Below are 16,673 nucleotides of genomic sequence, written 5' to 3' on the forward strand. Positions count from 1 at the left end.
AGAAATTTGCCGAGAATTGTGTGGCATTTGAAAGTACATTGACTCCTGTTTAAAAAGAAAAATACATTTGGGAAAGAAAAGGAGAAGTAAAACGGCTAAATGTAATTAGAACTTAGCAGACAAATCGTCTTGAATCATACATAAATACCTCGTCGCCGTAGCGCACATTCCCATGAAAATCTTCATGAAATGAAGCTTGCAAAGATAGATCATTAAGAATGGAAAAATAGCCCCTTCTTCTTGCGTTCGTCTTGTTGTTAAGGCAATTGCCTGAGACGGCTCACGGGACTAAAAATCCGATGTTGGGCCTTACGCCGCCTGGCGTTATGACACCAAAATTAATAGGGAGTCGAATTCTCGATCTTTGATGGGAGTCAAACCTACGACCTCTGGTGTTAATTAAGGCGAGTTAGGCCGTTAGTTTATTTGTAAGCAAGCATGAAGCCGAGCTGGAAAAGAAGCGTCAACAGGACCTGTGGTGTTAATTAAGGTAAAGCTAATTAAAGCAAGGTTGATTAAGATTTTTAATTAAGACACTTGAACTCGTGACCTTTGGTGTGAGTCGAACCCACTTGGATATATGGCGAACCGGCCATATCTCCAAGTTGGATTCCGATTGACATTGTGAAGGTCGACAGTCGAGACCACTGCCTCTGGTGGGAGTCAAACCCACGACCTGTGGGGTTCATTAAATCAAAGTAAGGGACGGTTAATTAAGATAGAGTTAATTAAGCCACCGTACCCACGACCTTTCGTGGGAGTCGAAACCACTTGGAGATATGGGCGAACCGGCGATATCCCCAAGTTGTATTCAAATTAACATCGGGAAGCTCGAGAGTCAAACCCACCAACTTTGGTGGGAGTGGAACCCTCGACCTCTGGTGGGAGTCAAACCTATGACCCTTGGTGTTAATTAAGGCGAAGATGATTAAGACACTTGAACCCACGACCCAACATGAAGATATGGGCTAACCGGCCACATCTCCAAGTTGCATTCGAATTCACATCGTGAGGCAGGAGATTCGAACGAATTTCTTTTGGTGTTAATTAGAGCGAAGTTAATTAAGGCATGTCTAATTAAGGTAGAGTTAATTAAGGCAATCGAACCCACGACATTTGGTGGGAGAAAACAAGTAATAGGAAGTGACAGCGCATTAGAATGTATATGTCAAGTAATGTAATAAATGTCTCGTGAGCGGTGTAATGTAATGTATGTCTCGTGTCTCATCATCTTTAGCGTATGCTAAAGTGACTGTCAACTTTATTCTTGCGCCTTGCCCAGAAATATTTAACAAGGCCTTTCAACAAGGCCGGCTAAAAAAGCATTTGGTTGCTTTGTTTTTTTTTTCTTTTTGTCGCAGAGAAATGTAAATTAATCGTTGCGTTTCACGAGATAAATTTCTTAGTTATGCGACGTACAAAACCTAATATTTGTGGTAAAAAAAGTAGTTCTTATAATAATTAGCACATTCAGTCGGCACCCAGTGGACCGTGGTTTTAAATAGTTGCCGGGCTGAAATCTTTTTTTTTTTTCATTTTCACTCTTTTCAGCGTACGTCTAATATTTGTCGCGTCCAGCAACGGGCACGATGTCAACAAGCATAGAGCCCACAACAGATTCCGTCGAAAGACGGCATTTACTAATGAAAACCGCTCTGATTTTCAAGTTGTAATGACTCTAGAGGTGCTGCTTTTTGATGTACCTGATTTGTTGATCTGAAACGCACGAGGGCGGCGACCGAGTTAAATTGCGACGTTCAACGTCCCGAAACAGAGTGGGTCGCGAGGGACGCCGTAGTCCAGAGCTCTCGATTAATTTTGTCCACTTGGGGCCCTTTTGACGTGCACCCAAAAACATGGCACACGAGCGCTTTTGCATTCCGTTCCCATCGCAATGTGGCGCTCGCGGCATGAAGTTAAAGCAGCAGGACGCTGTAGCCCCTGAGACACAACGGTGAGTCCCGACTTAGTTAAGCCGTCGTGCACATTGGCACCTAATGCCGTCCCTCGTTTTAAACAAATGTGAAAGCGTGCGAGGTGTATTTTTTCTTTATTTAACAAGAGAGAAGAACAGCAACTCCAAAAGAAAACGTAATAAAGACCGGTCCTTCAGAACAAAGCTCTCGCCGTCGTTCCCGTATACGCGCGCCCTTCGCGCGCGAACGGTTGCGCGGCTCCGTCTCTCGATCTCCGTCGAGCACAGAACTTCCCTGGTCGTCGCACCCGGTTGCACAGGCGTCGATCTCAGAAAGGTATGTGGGCCCTCACTCCGACCTCTCCCTGCGGTTTTCCCCGGTACGAGTGTCCGTCGAAGCGGCCGAAGCTCTGCGAGCCCTGGGCGTAGCCGGTCACCCGGCCGCCGTTCTTGGAGCGGTGGAGGTCGTACTCGCCGCGGACACCCACGTTGGCGTCGAAGTTGCGACCGCTGTTGCCGGACGCCGATCCGAACACGTTCAGCCGATGCTGCGGGACAACCAGGAGGGCAGGAGGCGAGCAATTAGGTGAACAGACAGGGCGACACTCGCGAATGGTAACGCCGGCTTTTGACTCGTTCTTGCCCGGCGACAAGAGCGAGACTTGCGAGGGATCGCGTTCAAACGGTCTAGCCCAGGTAGGGATCTACAATACTTAAAAAAGAAGAAGGAACTTGCAACGGCATCAGAAGCAGACGGGCGGCCAATGTCAGCAGATACCGCGAGCCAATCGTGACAGAAGAAAATGTATGAGCGAAGTCTATAGCGGTCAACTGCAAACAGCGCTTATGAACGATAACCTCCGTGAATTCGGGCCTAAATTATTTTTAATAATGTAAGCTGCAAGCTGTATACTTGTAGTACGCTGTGAGCAAAGCTCAAATAAAGAAACCGTGCTTCGTGCATATAAAGAGTCTTTCATTAGTAAAAAATTATACATTGCGCCGCAGGTAAGAAAAAAGTGATAATGACATAATAACAGAGTTAAATAAAACTCCTTTATAAAATGAAACGAACATGCTGCGACTACTTAAGTCCATATTGTCCACTATCTTCGTCACGCTTGCAATGAATAACGCGTACATATTAATTGGCATTGGTTTCGATAAAAACTTTGAAACTGCCGACGTGACAGGAATATTACGCGGTGTTTTCCAAGTTACACACGTTGGGAGCACTTACTCGGGGAGCTTCGGGCTTGAAGTCAAAGTTTGGACGTCGTCTCTGTAGAAAAAAAAATTGTTGTTCCTTATAGTTGTGTAGATTGCTGTAACACTTTCCCAGAAACACTGATAATGTGTACGAAAGATATCGCAATGTTTTTTTTTTATGTTCATGCAGTTTTACCTACCGGCGGTCAAATAAACTCTGCTGCCTGCTATGTGTAATAGGTAAAAAACAGCTCATTTCAGCAGGTTTAGTAGGATTAACAGGTTACACAGAACTTCTTTACTTGTTTTCAGCGCGTTTACATTCGTTCGCTTGGCCTGTCGTAGTGACTCACTGGCCCCGACATTGATCTACTGAGGTCATGGGTTCGACTCCTGGTCGCGGCTGCCTCATTTAGAGTTGGGAGGAATGCAAAAGAAAAAAAAACGTTCTTGTACTGGTTTCTGGATGGACGTTAAGGAACTGCAGGAGGCCACAATTAACTCGCAGCCCTCCTATTAACTCGCAGCCCTCGCAGCCCTCGCAGTCCGTCATAGGCCACGGTGCAGTTTCTGGTATATGGTTAAATCCCACAATTGGTCTTGACTCATCACTTTGGTGGTTGACATAATTTCTTGTTTATGAATAGTGTCATATCAGACTGCAGGTGGTTACGGTCATATAAGAACACAACGTATAGTGTGAATGAGAAATTACAAGTGACCACTTGAAATCCGAATTAAAATGAAAAGAAAGATGTACTCACCTGTCCGGAAACCATGGCGACAGCTTGAAAAAACAAAATGGGCGAAAGGACAGTTAGTAGATCCTTTCTTTTATACAAAGCACAAGAAAAAAACATGCATAAAATATTTAGGACAGTTATGTAAAATCGCTCTGATTTAACATGAAGGCTATGTCGAAAATATTACGCGGTGTAATTTCATTCTATTTACATAAGTACAAATGTTTTCTTTTCTTATTTTCTTTCTTAGTTTTTTTATTATTATTACGAAGAGAAGTATTATTCCTGAACGACTTTACAAGCTACGAAAATGCTGCTTAAACACAGTAAAATTACGTTAATGTTTTCGCAAGATTCTGGTTTATATTTATAGGTTTAGAAACAAGCATGCAATGATAACTGACCGTTATATTCGGGCTCACTGAAGCGTTAAGTCAAAGAAAGCAAGTGGTCTCTGAAACCATACCTAAATATGTGTTATCAGGGGTCGAATGTTGGGAGCTTTTCCGTTCGTAAGTGCTCTTTACTAAGGGCCAGTCGCCTTCGCTAATAATGTGCCCGGCATAACGAGTGGGGGGAATTTGTTCTTAAGAAACAATTCTACCGTAGAAGCCTTTCCCAAATACAGGCCCACGATATTCCATCGCTTACGGTACGTTAAAAAACAAAAAAAACAAAAACAAAAGAAGAACAAGAAAGAGAAAACAAAAGCACATGCATGAAAGCTTACCTATCAGCAGTACGAAAACACAAAGTGACACCCGGCACATGTTTGCAGGATACTGCCCAACAGAGGACTCTCCAAGGCGAACGTGGTGTGCGTAGAGCAGGAGTGAATGGCGGATGACGGGCGTCGCTCAGACATTTATACTCGATCCGCCTCGTAGAGCAAGGAAGGGCGGATCAAACTTCATTTGGCTATGCCTCTCTTTTTTTTTTCTCTCTTGATTCCGCGAGCTCGCATCAGCTCTTGTTGGTTCCGTTATTACGTCCCGCGTATAGCTGCATCCGGACAGACCCAGAGGCGCGTTGGCACGCTACCGGGCAATACACCACCGACCACGAGCGCGTGCGGGATCATCGGGCAAACGTCGAGGCGGCTTAGGTTTCCTCGATGGGTTCGCACGAGCCGCGCTGTCGGGATTCCCCCCTCCCGGCAAGCGCTTGCCTTTCGGTTCCGTGACACGCGTCTGACGCGGGTCGGTCATTCAACGCTTAGCAGTTCCTCGTTTGTCAGGAAGATAAAAAAAAAAAGGGGGGCGCGCTCATCTTCGAAACCGACTGCTTGAAACCAACGCGGAGCCTTGCCGTAATGATCGAGAGTGATCGCTTCTACTATTTGCCGCCAGTTAGCCATGCTGGGGCGCATCCTTTCTAGAGAACAGTGCTGCTTAGTTCTTCTGTAAAGTTATTTCGTTGCCACTACGCAACAGCGTTGGCAATGCTCAAAATGTGTCTTAGTCAAACCACCGAGCATACGTGAATGACGTGACAGGTTGTTTCGAGCTGTAATAAGGCGGTTTAAGTACGTGCACATTAATTGTTTCTTCTCGCCTTTATGAAGCCCCCTCTCCCTCTTTTATTAGCCGACAACTAAGTGATCTCGTTATCTTCCTGTATTTGTATTACTGTTTTTTGCTGGTTACAGTGTTCAGTACAGGGATGCCAAAAAATACCGGATATAATGGGCCGAGAAGCATACATTACCCATATAATGACTAAATCTGATATTCAAACAAGTGAGCGGAATGGCAGGGTGGTCAAGCAGACGAGCGTTCGGTTTGCTACCCTACACTGGGAGTAAGGGAAAGGGGGAATAGAAAGGGAAAATAGAAAGAGACTGAGCCCTGAGTGCACGCCGGAGTATGCAGAGGGACACTATAAGCGGTCTCAAACCGGTGCACATCAACAAGTGTACTAGTGCACGAATCGCTTTTTGTGCAGACGAGATTTTCTTGGTTACTACCATGTACTTAATTGTAGCGAAAGCTAAACTCTTTAAATGGGCAGAAATGGTTAGATAAAACTGCAAAGCTCGTTAAGTCGGAGTTCGCGTGTTTATTGTGCACTCACTTCTGCGTGAGACACGCAGGCGAATCAGCTTGCTTGTATACGTCAGGAATGTTGTAGCTCTTAGCGTGATGAATGTGTCATTGTCCGATAGTAAGAGTGCCATGAATAGAGCAGTAGATTCTGGAATCGAAGCGAACGCCACCGACTGCTCTGTGCTCCAGCAATGCGATTGTATTGGACGACCTTAAACCTTTCTGTCTGCATCGCTGCTATCACAATTCAGTGGCGCTTTCTTTCATGGGCACCAAGTTCGCCCATTAATATTTTCGTCTTTTAAGTTGTTGACCGTCTGTCAGCAACTTAGAACAACTTACATGTAGAAGTGGCTTGTGCTAGCCACTTGTACATGTAGCCTTGAGCATACCGGCTAACAATCTTTGTCGTCTGGAGAATGAGCGGTTTAATAAGCGTCCTTGACGTCTGGCAGGTTGAACCGGAAAGAAGTCTGCTCCCGGGCCTCGACGTCCTTTACTGACGGCGTCGTGAGTTCGACCTTGACCTATCTGTACATGACCGCGTGCGCTGCTCAATCGCTTCTGCTTCGACATTTTAGCAAGATTTATCGCCGCTTCAGCGCTCATTGTGAAGACAGGACATCAGGGCAGAAACTGGCCCCCCAGTGAATTGGTAACGTATGACAAAAGACTCATGCTGGTAAGCCTTGATACAGGCCTGTATCGCGCTCGGTCTAACCAGTTGCTCAATCTCTGGCGTATGATGGGAACAAACGATTAGAGAACGGGAGCTGTAACGGCTGTTTTGCACACCTGTTCATATTCCGAATCAAAGGTAATTTTTTTCTGTGCATAATTATTATTTTTTATCTACAAATACATGGATGAGAGAATGAGCATATAGAGAAAACCCATTAAATTTCGCCGCAAGTTATGAATCAAAGAGATGAGCATTTTTCTGAGCATATTGAGCGACGATGATCGATCAATTGATCGATATTTGATTCCTGAACAGTGCTGCTGTTACTCTGCTAAGTCGCCAGTCCGCGGTACACGTTACCATTATCACAATAAACGTGGCTACTTATTGCATATTTCGTTGATACTTGTCAGAGCTGTTCGATTCGGAATCGGTGAATAAATCCAATAACTAATTCTTCTACCGCCCTCTCTGCATTTGTATAGCGTCGTTATTTGCAGCAGTATTCCGTGGATCTACAAGGCGGACGCATCTTTCAGTGTTTTTAGTAATTTTTTCATAGTTTTTTTTCTTTAAAGGCTAAGCACGAGTGAATACCTGTGGTGCTGAAACACTGCAGAGCGTAAATGTTACAAGGAACGAAGCCATGCTTCGTTCATTGTCACGTGACTAAGGAGCGATACTTTTGCGACATCGAATGGCGCCTTCACTGTGAAGAATGTATCTTCTTTCATTTTCTAGAAATTAGATGCATCTGTATGAATACGCAGCTCTAGAAAACTTTTAGGTGTTACTGTCAAGAGGGGAGGGAGGGGGGTACAAAATGGATAGTGTACAGCACATCAGCACTTGTTTTTACCATCTCATCGATTCAGTAATTTGTGATCTCCTGTAGGCAAGGCGTATAAAAAGAGGAACAGAAAAGTCACTGGCTTTGCTCAGGACAACTCAGGCTTGTACTTAACGTACTCTACTCCACTCAAAATACGGTATCATAAATAATTTCCAAAGTAACTTTGTATCTTTTAAATCATTTGACAACTGCGTATTTTTCAGGCTACCCCTAAATACTTTTTCAGAGTATCTTCCACTCAATATTCAAGATACGCCCTTCGTTACTGTCAGGTGCGGTATCGCTGCGCAACGAGCTCGTCGCGGCAGATGCGACGTGTGCAGATGGCCGGTCCCGCCCATTTCGTGTGTCTCAGAACCGTTATGGGCGGCAGACTTACAGAGTAAACAAATAAAGACAAAGAAAGAAAGAACGGAAACGCGGCTGTCAAGCTTGACATACCAAAAATAAACAACCGGCAGCGCCTTTCTTGAAGCAGCCGTACAGCATGCATGGTTCGCTTTAGAATAAGAAGGGCGACATTTTACAAAAGTTACGACTCTACTCAAATACTTTTTTTTGCGTGGTAATTAGTAACTCAATTTAGCTATATTTTTTGAGTATCTTGTACAAGCCTGGGACACCTCTGTGTGACTAACGCTGAGCTCGTTCACTGAAAAGTGCTTTAAAAAAAATGAAAGTGAATCAACGAAGCGATCGACTTTCACGGTCTGCCTCTTAAAAGGCCCACCGTAAGCATATTTTGTGTTCTTATTTTTCACAGCCATCCGGGGTTCGCTACAAAGGTATCAAATGTTGATTAGGATTTGAATGTTGCTGTTATAGTGTCGTCGCTTTCGACGACGCCGATGTTGTGCTTATACTGACAATAGAACACGAACTTAATGTTGCTGCATTTCTAACCACCGCACTGCTTCGTTGCCGTATTTTCATGGAAATGGCTAGTATAATGAATTGAGTTTAGCTGTGGGATGGACTATCGCTGTTTATTTGAAGTGGTTGCAACTTCGACACTTTTTCCCAAATAATTTCTTACACAACGCAAAAACCAAACTACGGCTTCCAATTCACATCAATGGGAGATCGTGTACAGTGCGAACTTGCTGTGTATTAATAAGTGCCACTCAGTGCCACTTACTTCCGAGTCTTTGCTGTGAGGTTTCCCTTATTAGAAGAATGAAACATTTGTCTAGTGTTTCTTTTGTGCAATGATTACTTTTTTTCTTTCGTTAAGCTTCACGCATGGCATTGTGAATGGCCGATTGGGAACGTTGTTAGCGACATCCATAAAGGAGTGAAGATTTCTGTTCGGGGGCAACATTCTGCGAATGTTCACGCCGTCATCGGGAACTGTAGGCGAGGTCGTGAGGCGAACCGTTGACGAAGAAAAACGCGGCAAGAAGAAATCCGCAGCAATGTTTATTACTCGCCGAACGCTTTAGCATTACCCGCCGTGGTTGCTCAGTGGCTATGGTGTTGGGCTGCTGAGCACGAGGTCGCGGGATCGAATCCCGGCCACGGCGGCCGCATTTCGATGGGGGCGAAATGCGAAAACACCCGTGTGCTTAGATTTAGGTGCACGTTAAAGAACCCCAGGTGGTCAAAAATTTCCGGAGTCCTCCACTAGCGTGCCTCATAATCAGAAAGTGGTTTTGGCACGTAAAACCCAAAATATTATATTATAACGCTTTAGCATTCAACTCGACAATGGATCGGGGCGTGTTCTGTGGCATGGGCTCCTCGCGGATGAACCTTCCCGTCCAGATATTTAGCCCCCAACATCTGTTGGCATGGGTTCAAGTGGTCGTACCGGTTTGGTATCGCACGTGCCGTCAAGAAAAATAACAATTGAAAGAGACGATAACAGTCTTTCGTAGGTGCCTGCTTTTGAAAGACTTCGCGCTGCACGGGCGAGCACCTGTATGCAGCGTGTTACGCTTGCGCGACCGTACCTGCGCGTGTGGGTTGGTTTGTTTGCCTATGCGCGATGAACAAGTGTCAAGGGGGATCACTTTGACTGCCTTTCTGATGGACGAGATAAGATACATCTGGGTTTCCCGCGGCTCAGCCTAAGCAGGCGTTGTGTTCTTCGGGCTTTACTGTGTTTTCAGACGCCACATGACACGGTTTGTCACATTGCTGCCATTTTCCAAAAACACAAGTAGAATTCGTTCTTTGTCATTGCGACTTTAATGTTCGCCACGTTTCTTGCTTTTTATGCTACTACCCCCCACCAAAAACTTGTCTCTGTCTCTCTGTTCTGTGGGGTTTAATTTAATTTAAAGTGGTTTACGAGGGAAGTCGTCGTGGGATACTCTTGATTAGCTTTGACCACCTGCCGTTCTTTAACTTGAGCCCAAAGGACGGTACACGGGCGCTCTCGCGCTTTGCCCCAATCGAATTTTGGCCCCCGCAGCCGGTACCGAACCCGCGACCTCGTGGTCAGCAGTGCAATTGCATAGCCACTTAGCCATCACGACGTGTAATCTTGTCTCTGCCCTCTGGTTATTCGTAGCAGTACTAGCGGCAGCCGAAAATTGGCGTCTATAGCAGAGACACTCGAGGTGTTCAACAGCCTGCTGCACATACGCTGATAGTTGTTAAACGTACCTATTTCTCGCTAAACACAGCACGAACACTCGCCGTGGTTGCTCAGTGGCTGTGGTGTCGGGCTGCTGAGCACGAGGTCGAGGGATCGAATCCCGGCCACGGCGGCCGCATTTTGATGGGGGCGAAAACACCCGTGTACTTCGATTTAGGTGCACGTTAAAGAACCCGAGGTGGTCGAAATTTCCGGAGTCCTCCACTGCGGCGTGCCTCATAATGACAAAGTGGTTTTGGAACGTTAAACCCCATAATTGAATTAATTTTTAACGCAGCATGAACAAATTAAGGGTTTCACATACTCAACATTTCGCGGAGCGAAGATGACTTTTCGTGTAAATGCTGTTTCTTAGAGGTAAAATTTTGCGCGTGCTCAACTTTAGTGGCCGGTGCGCATTCAATTTGCTGAGTGCTGGAAGGGACTTATTACACTGGCTAGCTTTGTAGAAGTGCCCAAGTACACCCGAACGTTTAGTGAACGCATGTATGTGCTCTCACGGACACGGTGTTGGTATAGGACTTCTGTCTGCTTGTATCGAAAATGGCCATGACTTATGAATGACATTTTTTCGTAAAAAAATGCCTCGCCAAGGTTAACTCACTCGCGCGTGCTGCTTATGTGCACCTAGAAATCCATCTGTGGGGTAAACGGGTAATTGCGCTAGTGAATTCAAATATGCGCAGCCTGATGATGCCACGCGAAGTATCGTTAAATGTAGCATAGTGCAATCGCAAACATTGTCAAGATGTATAAGTGCGTGGAGAGAAATGGGAAATAATTGCGATATATCCCATTTTATGAAAGACGAGAACCGGCGTATTCAGCATGGTATGGCCGATGGCATTTTTATGAAAGACCTTGAAGTGTTAAATCTCCATGTCCCGTGAAATCATGGCGTACGTTGCTGAGAAAAAGAAGACAAGAAAAAAAAAAACGTTCAGCGGTATAGCGAGTGTTCGGCGAAATAGTTACTATCATAAATTTAGCTTTTCAATTAACTAGCTCACTTTCACGACGATTAATATCGATTTTGTTCAAACCCCAAAAGAAGTTTTTGCAGGTAGAGCGCGTAAAAATATTCACGGTTTACCATCTCTCTCCCTCGTTCTTCGCATATATGTATGTACGCGGGGGGTGCTGATAAGTTCCGGGCGTTGGCCCCTTCCGAATGAAATAAAAAAGACAGAGTGTAGGGGCCTATTACGGCCTAATATCTTAGAATTTAACTGCGCAAATATCAGATGTTTGCCAATATTAGACCTTTTTTCTTTTTCTTCAGTGAGGAGCTGTGATTCCAGAGACACAAGGGCAAGTTTCACTTCGTTGGAGTTACGTGCCATGATGAAGTTTTGGTTTCTCTAGGGAAATTCAGCAAAAGGACATTCACACTGGGATGTCATAAACACTGGGGGAGAAGTGTCCTTCCTACAGCTCGGTCAAAAGATGCATATATCTTTTCAAGACTGGGCACTTCAACATTGAAGATGAGCTCCTCAGTGGGCGTCCTCGAACCTGAACTGGCCAAGCAACCTGCGATGCTGCTCAGTAGCTGTTTATTGACAACGGGCGAATGCCCTCCAGTAATAGACATCTCACGGGCGCGTGTGGGGTTTGTTGTCTCCGCCAATCTAGAAATGCGCAAGCTTTCAGTGAAGTGGCTGCCGAAATGTTTGAACAGTGAATTGGAAGAATGAATGAGTTGAAGCATCCAAAGCCATTTTGGCCCACTGTGAAGCCGCACGGAACTTTTTATCTAGGTTAGTGATCGAGAATAAAAACATCCTTCCACATCTATGATCAAGAAACGAAGGAACTCTCAAAGGAATGGTGCCACAGTACATCTCCACGGCCGATGAAGTTCTGCACCCACAAATCAGCCAAAAAAAAAAAAATATTGATCGCGTTCATTTTTCTGGAACAAAGATGGTATTCTGTTGATGGACTACCTACCACATGGCTCTATTATTACTAGACAGTGTTATATTAACCTCCTAAACCAATTGAAGGAGGCAATTTAGACAAAACGTCGTGGAAAGTTGACCACAGGGATCTTTTTTTTTTCTGCACGACGATGAACCTGCGCACACGCCCAACATTGTGGCTTCCAAATTTAGCTCCCTGGGTATCCATTTGGTCTACCATCCATCCTACTTCCTGACCTGGCCCCCTTCAGACAATTATCTGTTTTCAAACTTGAAGAATCACCTGAAGGGGCTGAGGGCTGGTTTGAGGCCCACCCGAAGGACTTTTATTTGAACGACCTAGAAAAGCTGCAACTGCGCTGCACCAATTAAGTGCATCCGTCTCTCTGTTGGGGGGGGGGGGGTATGTTTAATAAATGTGCTATTTCATAACCCCGACTCTCTTCTTTCTGGTCGAAGCCAGAAAGCCAGAAACTTATTATCAGCACCCCTCGTATATACATCTATAAGAGAAAAAAAAACCTGCAACAAAACAGCGCTTTGTGCAGACACTTTGAGAATGTCGTTTCGCTACGGCAAACAACACAGTATATTCGCGAGAAGGATGTCAGCGCGGTCAGCGCAACGCGAGGTGGAAAGCGGAAGAGGCGGGGTCTTTCCTGTCTGGCTCTCCGATTAGCGTCCGCTCGTCATCGAGAGCGGCTCGTGCACGCGCTGCGGGAAATACCGGCGGCGTGCAAGGTTTCAACAGATAGCACGCCGATCTCTCGCTCTCGTCCCATCTCAGCGGCGCTTTATAAGCCACCGCGGCTGAGGACCACGGGTCTTACTATTTTTTCTGAAGAGCAGAGGAACAGCCAGCGTTAGCTCAATTCCAGGCGTCATGTCTTCGAGGATAGTTGCCGTGTGCCTGCTTTTCCTGTCTGGTGAGCAAAAAATTGCGAGGCCCTCGCCTTGCAACATTCTCGCGCTGGATCCTGAACACGATTGACCCAATACCGTTTGCAACGTCGTAGGAAGCGGTTTCCTTTTGTTGTGATATTTGCCAAACGCTGTTGTAGTCGTGCCCTGTATACTGGCTGCTGACGCCGACTGACTTTTTGCCGAAGGTCAAGTGCATTGGCGCGTTTTATCTGGTGTCTGCAAAGGAATACCTCGTCTAAATTTCCCTTAGCACTGTTTTGATATATACTAAAATTAATGCGAAAAGGTTAGCCACAAAAATGATATAAGGGTGAGCATATATGGGTGTAATGGCGAAATGAGCAAGTGTGTAGGGTTGTGTAATGTCTTGAGCAACGTACCACAACGGCGAGCATTCGACTAAACATTCATTTCTCTTTTTTGTCTTTTTAGTGATTGCCCTCATCGACGCGCAGTACGTGGTAAGCGATCCTTGTCATAAAAACTGCCACTTACCGAGAATGCGACAATGCGTTGCCTCGTGAATTAAGGAGGTTATAGCATGCACAGCTGCAATGACCAACCAAAGTTGCGCTCTGTTTACGTATACAATTTTTTTTCTTTATGTAAAAACTACTGGGTGACGTCGTGGAATAACTTAAAGACATTGGAAATCTTTTTTTTATGTGTGTGTGTGTGTGTGTGTGTGTGTGTGTGTGTGTGTGTGTGTGTGTGTGTGTGTGTGTGTGTGTGTGTGTGTGTGTGTGTGTGTGTGTGTGTGTGTGTGTGTGTGTGTGTGTGTGTGTGTGTGTGTGTGTGTGTGTGTGTGTGTGTGTGTGTGTGTGTTTTTCACGTAACCATATTGTAAAGAACGAAATGATCGCGCATCCTTGGGTTACGACTGCTCGGTGCTACTAGTTTATTCCAACCTTGTGTTCTCTGGCTCGTGCGCGGGATGGTGACGCGCTTCTTTCTGTTCTGTTCTATACATTCTTGAAATGGGAAGCAGCAGCATTTTTTTTTTATTAAGAGGTGCATTTGCTGCATCTCTATAAATGACTGCTGTGCTACGCGACTAAGAGGAACGACATGATTCATGTTTATTTTGCAGAGGCCCGACACCATTCGAGTGCCGCCACCCCGCATTCACCTGCCGAAAATACCACCACCGCCAAGGGTACGTATCGACGGGTCGTGCTGGTATTTTTCAGCACGTTTATTGCTAAGGCATCGCTGTGGGAGAGTGCTCTTGAATCTCCCATTCTTGTACTGCAAAGGTGCTAAAGATGCTACCTCTACTTAACGTATCGTTTTGCGCATCTTTTTCATTGCTCCTCAAAAGGTCCAAGCCGGTGCAGTTGCTTTTGCTCAAGAGAGTGAAAACGGTGTAGCACAGTCAACGTTTATTCAAGTCCAAGCCGTGGTGGCCTCTCGGCTTGCTCTTCGTTTGTTTTATTTCCTTTATAATTCTTCTTTGTTCTTTTTCCTTGTCTTTTGCGGATGCCGTAGTATTTATAGAAATGAAGTATATCCGAAGGCAGAGTAGCAATGCTTCCTGGTCACAAAATCCAAGAAAGCGGGGTGAGGGGAGGAAGGTGGGTGTAGAAAAGCCGACCGTTTCTCATTTATGTAATACGAGTTTAATATTCACAAACAGGAAATATTTAGGCTTAACCTCATATACCGCAGAAGAAACGCAGCATTCTGATAAGTGACCTCGAAAGCATACGAACAGCTTGCGTATCGTGGAGTGAAAACTGTTAGAACATATTAAAAAAATAAAACATTACACCCGCATTGCGGCTCTATAGCCGAACTGACTTCGTGCGAAAAGCATTGGGTCAGATTACGATGGTTACCCGTGACTGACCGAAGTCCTCGTTGCCTTCTCCTTCGCTATCGTGGTTGGCCGACTGCTCGTTCTTATATGCAGGGTGAGTGTTTTTTTTTTAGATGCGCCAAAATTTCAGACTGCCTGTGACAGATGACCCAATTCTAAACCTTGATCTAAATTACTCAATAAGGCAGCCATTATTTCTACGAGTAATCGGAATGCTTAATTAAGTAAGCAACATCATTACGCTTCTTAGCGTTTTAATTAATTATTTTATGGCGCATAGTTTACGAATTGTAGCTAGTTGGCCCTCAAGTCGTATCCACTTGGAACGAATTCTCAGAACTGCACCAGTTTGGAGCTATTTATTTTCAAAGGGAATACGCCTTGCTAACTCACCGGCTGTAATTCGTAGGTTGAAATATGAGCCGTTCAATAACAATCAAAAATGTTACTTAGCGTAATTACGTTAATTATTCAATTCATCACTTTGATTTCTCGTAGAAGTAACGGCCGCCTCGTCGAGTAGTTTAGATCAAGGGTTAGAATTGTGCTGTCGTTTACACAGGCAATGTTTAAAAATTTGGTGCAGGTAAAGGAAACACCCTATATATAGCCACCGGCGTTGCGTGTTCTCGCCACAGGATGCACCAACCGTTATTTTCGCAAGAAATTTCGCAAGTTTCGTTTTCTCGCCGACTCCTGTTACCGTCTTTAGTTGCAGTTACACAAGGCTTCTTATCTGGCACGCGTTTCCGCGCACTGGAAGAGTGTTTTACTTACGGGCAAAAGCCATAATGATGAACAAACGAAGCACCGCAGGGCTGGACTTTCCCACGACTGACTTCTCGTTCATGTGCAGACGCGGATCGATGTGCAAGGAGGTGGTGGGCGGTCCCAGCACAGCGTGAGTGGTAGCATTCACCATGACGTGTACCGCCCCAACCGTGGTCCCACAATCTCCATCTGGGGTCAGGGCTCGCACCAGCGGCACCCAGCCACGGGCACACAGGGCCAGGGCCAAGTTGGAGTTGGTGTCGGGATCCCCATAAAAAGGCGCGGATAAACATCAGCGCTTTAATCACTTGCGGGCCAACCATTTCCGAAATAAACATATGCTAGTCTACCTTTTGCATTGTTTGCTTGCATTCATTTTTTTTCCTTTATACTTTGCTGAGGTAGCAAGAACATCGCTAGATCCGTTATAGAATCCCATGTGGTCAAAATTTATACTGAGTCCCCGCTACGGCGTGCTTCATAATCATGTCGTGGTTTTTAAACGTAAAACCCTAGAATTTAATTTAATCGATAAGTCGGAGGATCCGGTAAAACACACTCGCCAGCAGGCCCACACGCCTGCTGCATTGCACCCCCATCGAAATATAGGGCCACCGCTGCCGGGATTGATTCCGCGACCTCCAGCGCAGCAGCGCGACGGCATAGCCGCTAAACGACCGCGGCGGGTGCCAGTGGCCCATCGAAAGGTGTTATTCGTCACTGAACGAGCGCACCATTTCTGTCTACAGCGACACCATACCTGACCTTAAGTTCATTAAGAACATAGAGCATGTTCCATGGACTAACACAAACATTAATTTTGGCAGCGATCATTACACAATACAAGTCAAATTGGTAGTTGACAAAGGCCAAGCTCGAGAATTCCAAGTCGTAGATTGGGACCTTTTTCGTAAGAAACCCAAAGCGGAAAAAAAACCACCAAAATCAACCTCAGAGAATGGTATGAGGGAATCAGAAGGCACATCAAAACAGCGTCCAAAAAGATTGTTACAGGCAGTAATATGGAGGTAATGGAGTCTAAACTTGCCCACTTAATAGACGCCAAGGAAGCCGTAACCTTAAGGTGGTGGGCCCAAAGGCTAAATCGTAGGCTGAGAAAAAGAATCGCAGAACTTAACAAACAAATCGGACAACACTATAACACCCTCTGCAAGCAACAGTGGG

At 45.4% G+C, this 16,673-nt stretch overlaps 2 protein-coding genes across 2 annotated transcripts; one reads left to right on the forward strand and one right to left on the reverse strand.

The window, feature by feature from the left end:
• Positions 1–2,031: 2,031 nt before the first annotated feature.
• On the reverse strand, positions 2,032–4,721 carry LOC142568366 (uncharacterized). The gene is made up of 4 exons (XM_075678362.1): positions 4,598–4,721; positions 3,889–3,911; positions 3,156–3,197; positions 2,032–2,463 (listed from the first exon to the last, which is right to left on the reverse strand). Exons 1-4 carry the CDS (start codon positions 4,635–4,637, stop codon positions 2,245–2,247), a joined length of 324 nt encoding a protein of 107 aa, XP_075534477.1. The 5' UTR covers positions 4,638–4,721; the 3' UTR covers positions 2,032–2,244.
• Positions 4,722–12,722: 8,001 nt separating this feature from the next.
• Positions 12,723–15,837, forward strand: LOC142568364 (uncharacterized). Its single transcript, XM_075678361.1, has 4 exons — positions 12,723–12,900; positions 13,331–13,359; positions 13,989–14,054; positions 15,574–15,837. The coding sequence occupies exons 1-4, from the start codon at positions 12,858–12,860 to the stop codon at positions 15,775–15,777; spliced, it is 342 nt and encodes a 113-aa protein (XP_075534476.1). The 5' UTR covers positions 12,723–12,857; the 3' UTR covers positions 15,778–15,837.
• The last annotated feature ends 836 nt before the right edge of the window (positions 15,838–16,673 follow it).

The sequence above is a fragment of the Dermacentor variabilis genome, unplaced genomic scaffold (assembly GCF_050947875.1).
Source record: "Dermacentor variabilis isolate Ectoservices unplaced genomic scaffold, ASM5094787v1 scaffold_18, whole genome shotgun sequence".
Taxonomy (NCBI): Eukaryota; Metazoa; Arthropoda; class Arachnida; order Ixodida; family Ixodidae; genus Dermacentor; species Dermacentor variabilis.

What these genes read in the sequence shown, in the direction of transcription:
- LOC142568366 (XM_075678362.1), bottom strand. Translation starts at nt 4,637, where the DNA reads ATGTGCCGGGTGTCACTTTGTGTTTTCGTACTGCTGATAG. An exon ending in TGTTTTCGTACTGCTGATAG is followed by an intron (nt 3,912 to 4,597) that starts GTAAGCTTTCAT and finishes TGTTTTTTCAAG; the next exon opens with CTGTCGCCATGGTTTCCGGA. An exon ending in TCGCCATGGTTTCCGGACAG is followed by an intron (nt 3,198 to 3,888) that starts GTGAGTACATCT and finishes TTTTTTCTACAG; the next exon opens with AGACGACGTCCAAACTTTGA.
- LOC142568364 (XM_075678361.1), top strand. Translation starts at nt 12,858, where the DNA reads ATGTCTTCGAGGATAGTTGCCGTGTGCCTGCTTTTCCTGTCTG. An exon ending in GTGCCTGCTTTTCCTGTCTG is followed by an intron (nt 12,901 to 13,330) that starts GTGAGCAAAAAA and finishes TTGTCTTTTTAG; the next exon opens with TGATTGCCCTCATCGACGCG. An exon ending in TCATCGACGCGCAGTACGTG is followed by an intron (nt 13,360 to 13,988) that starts GTAAGCGATCCT and finishes TTTATTTTGCAG; the next exon opens with AGGCCCGACACCATTCGAGT.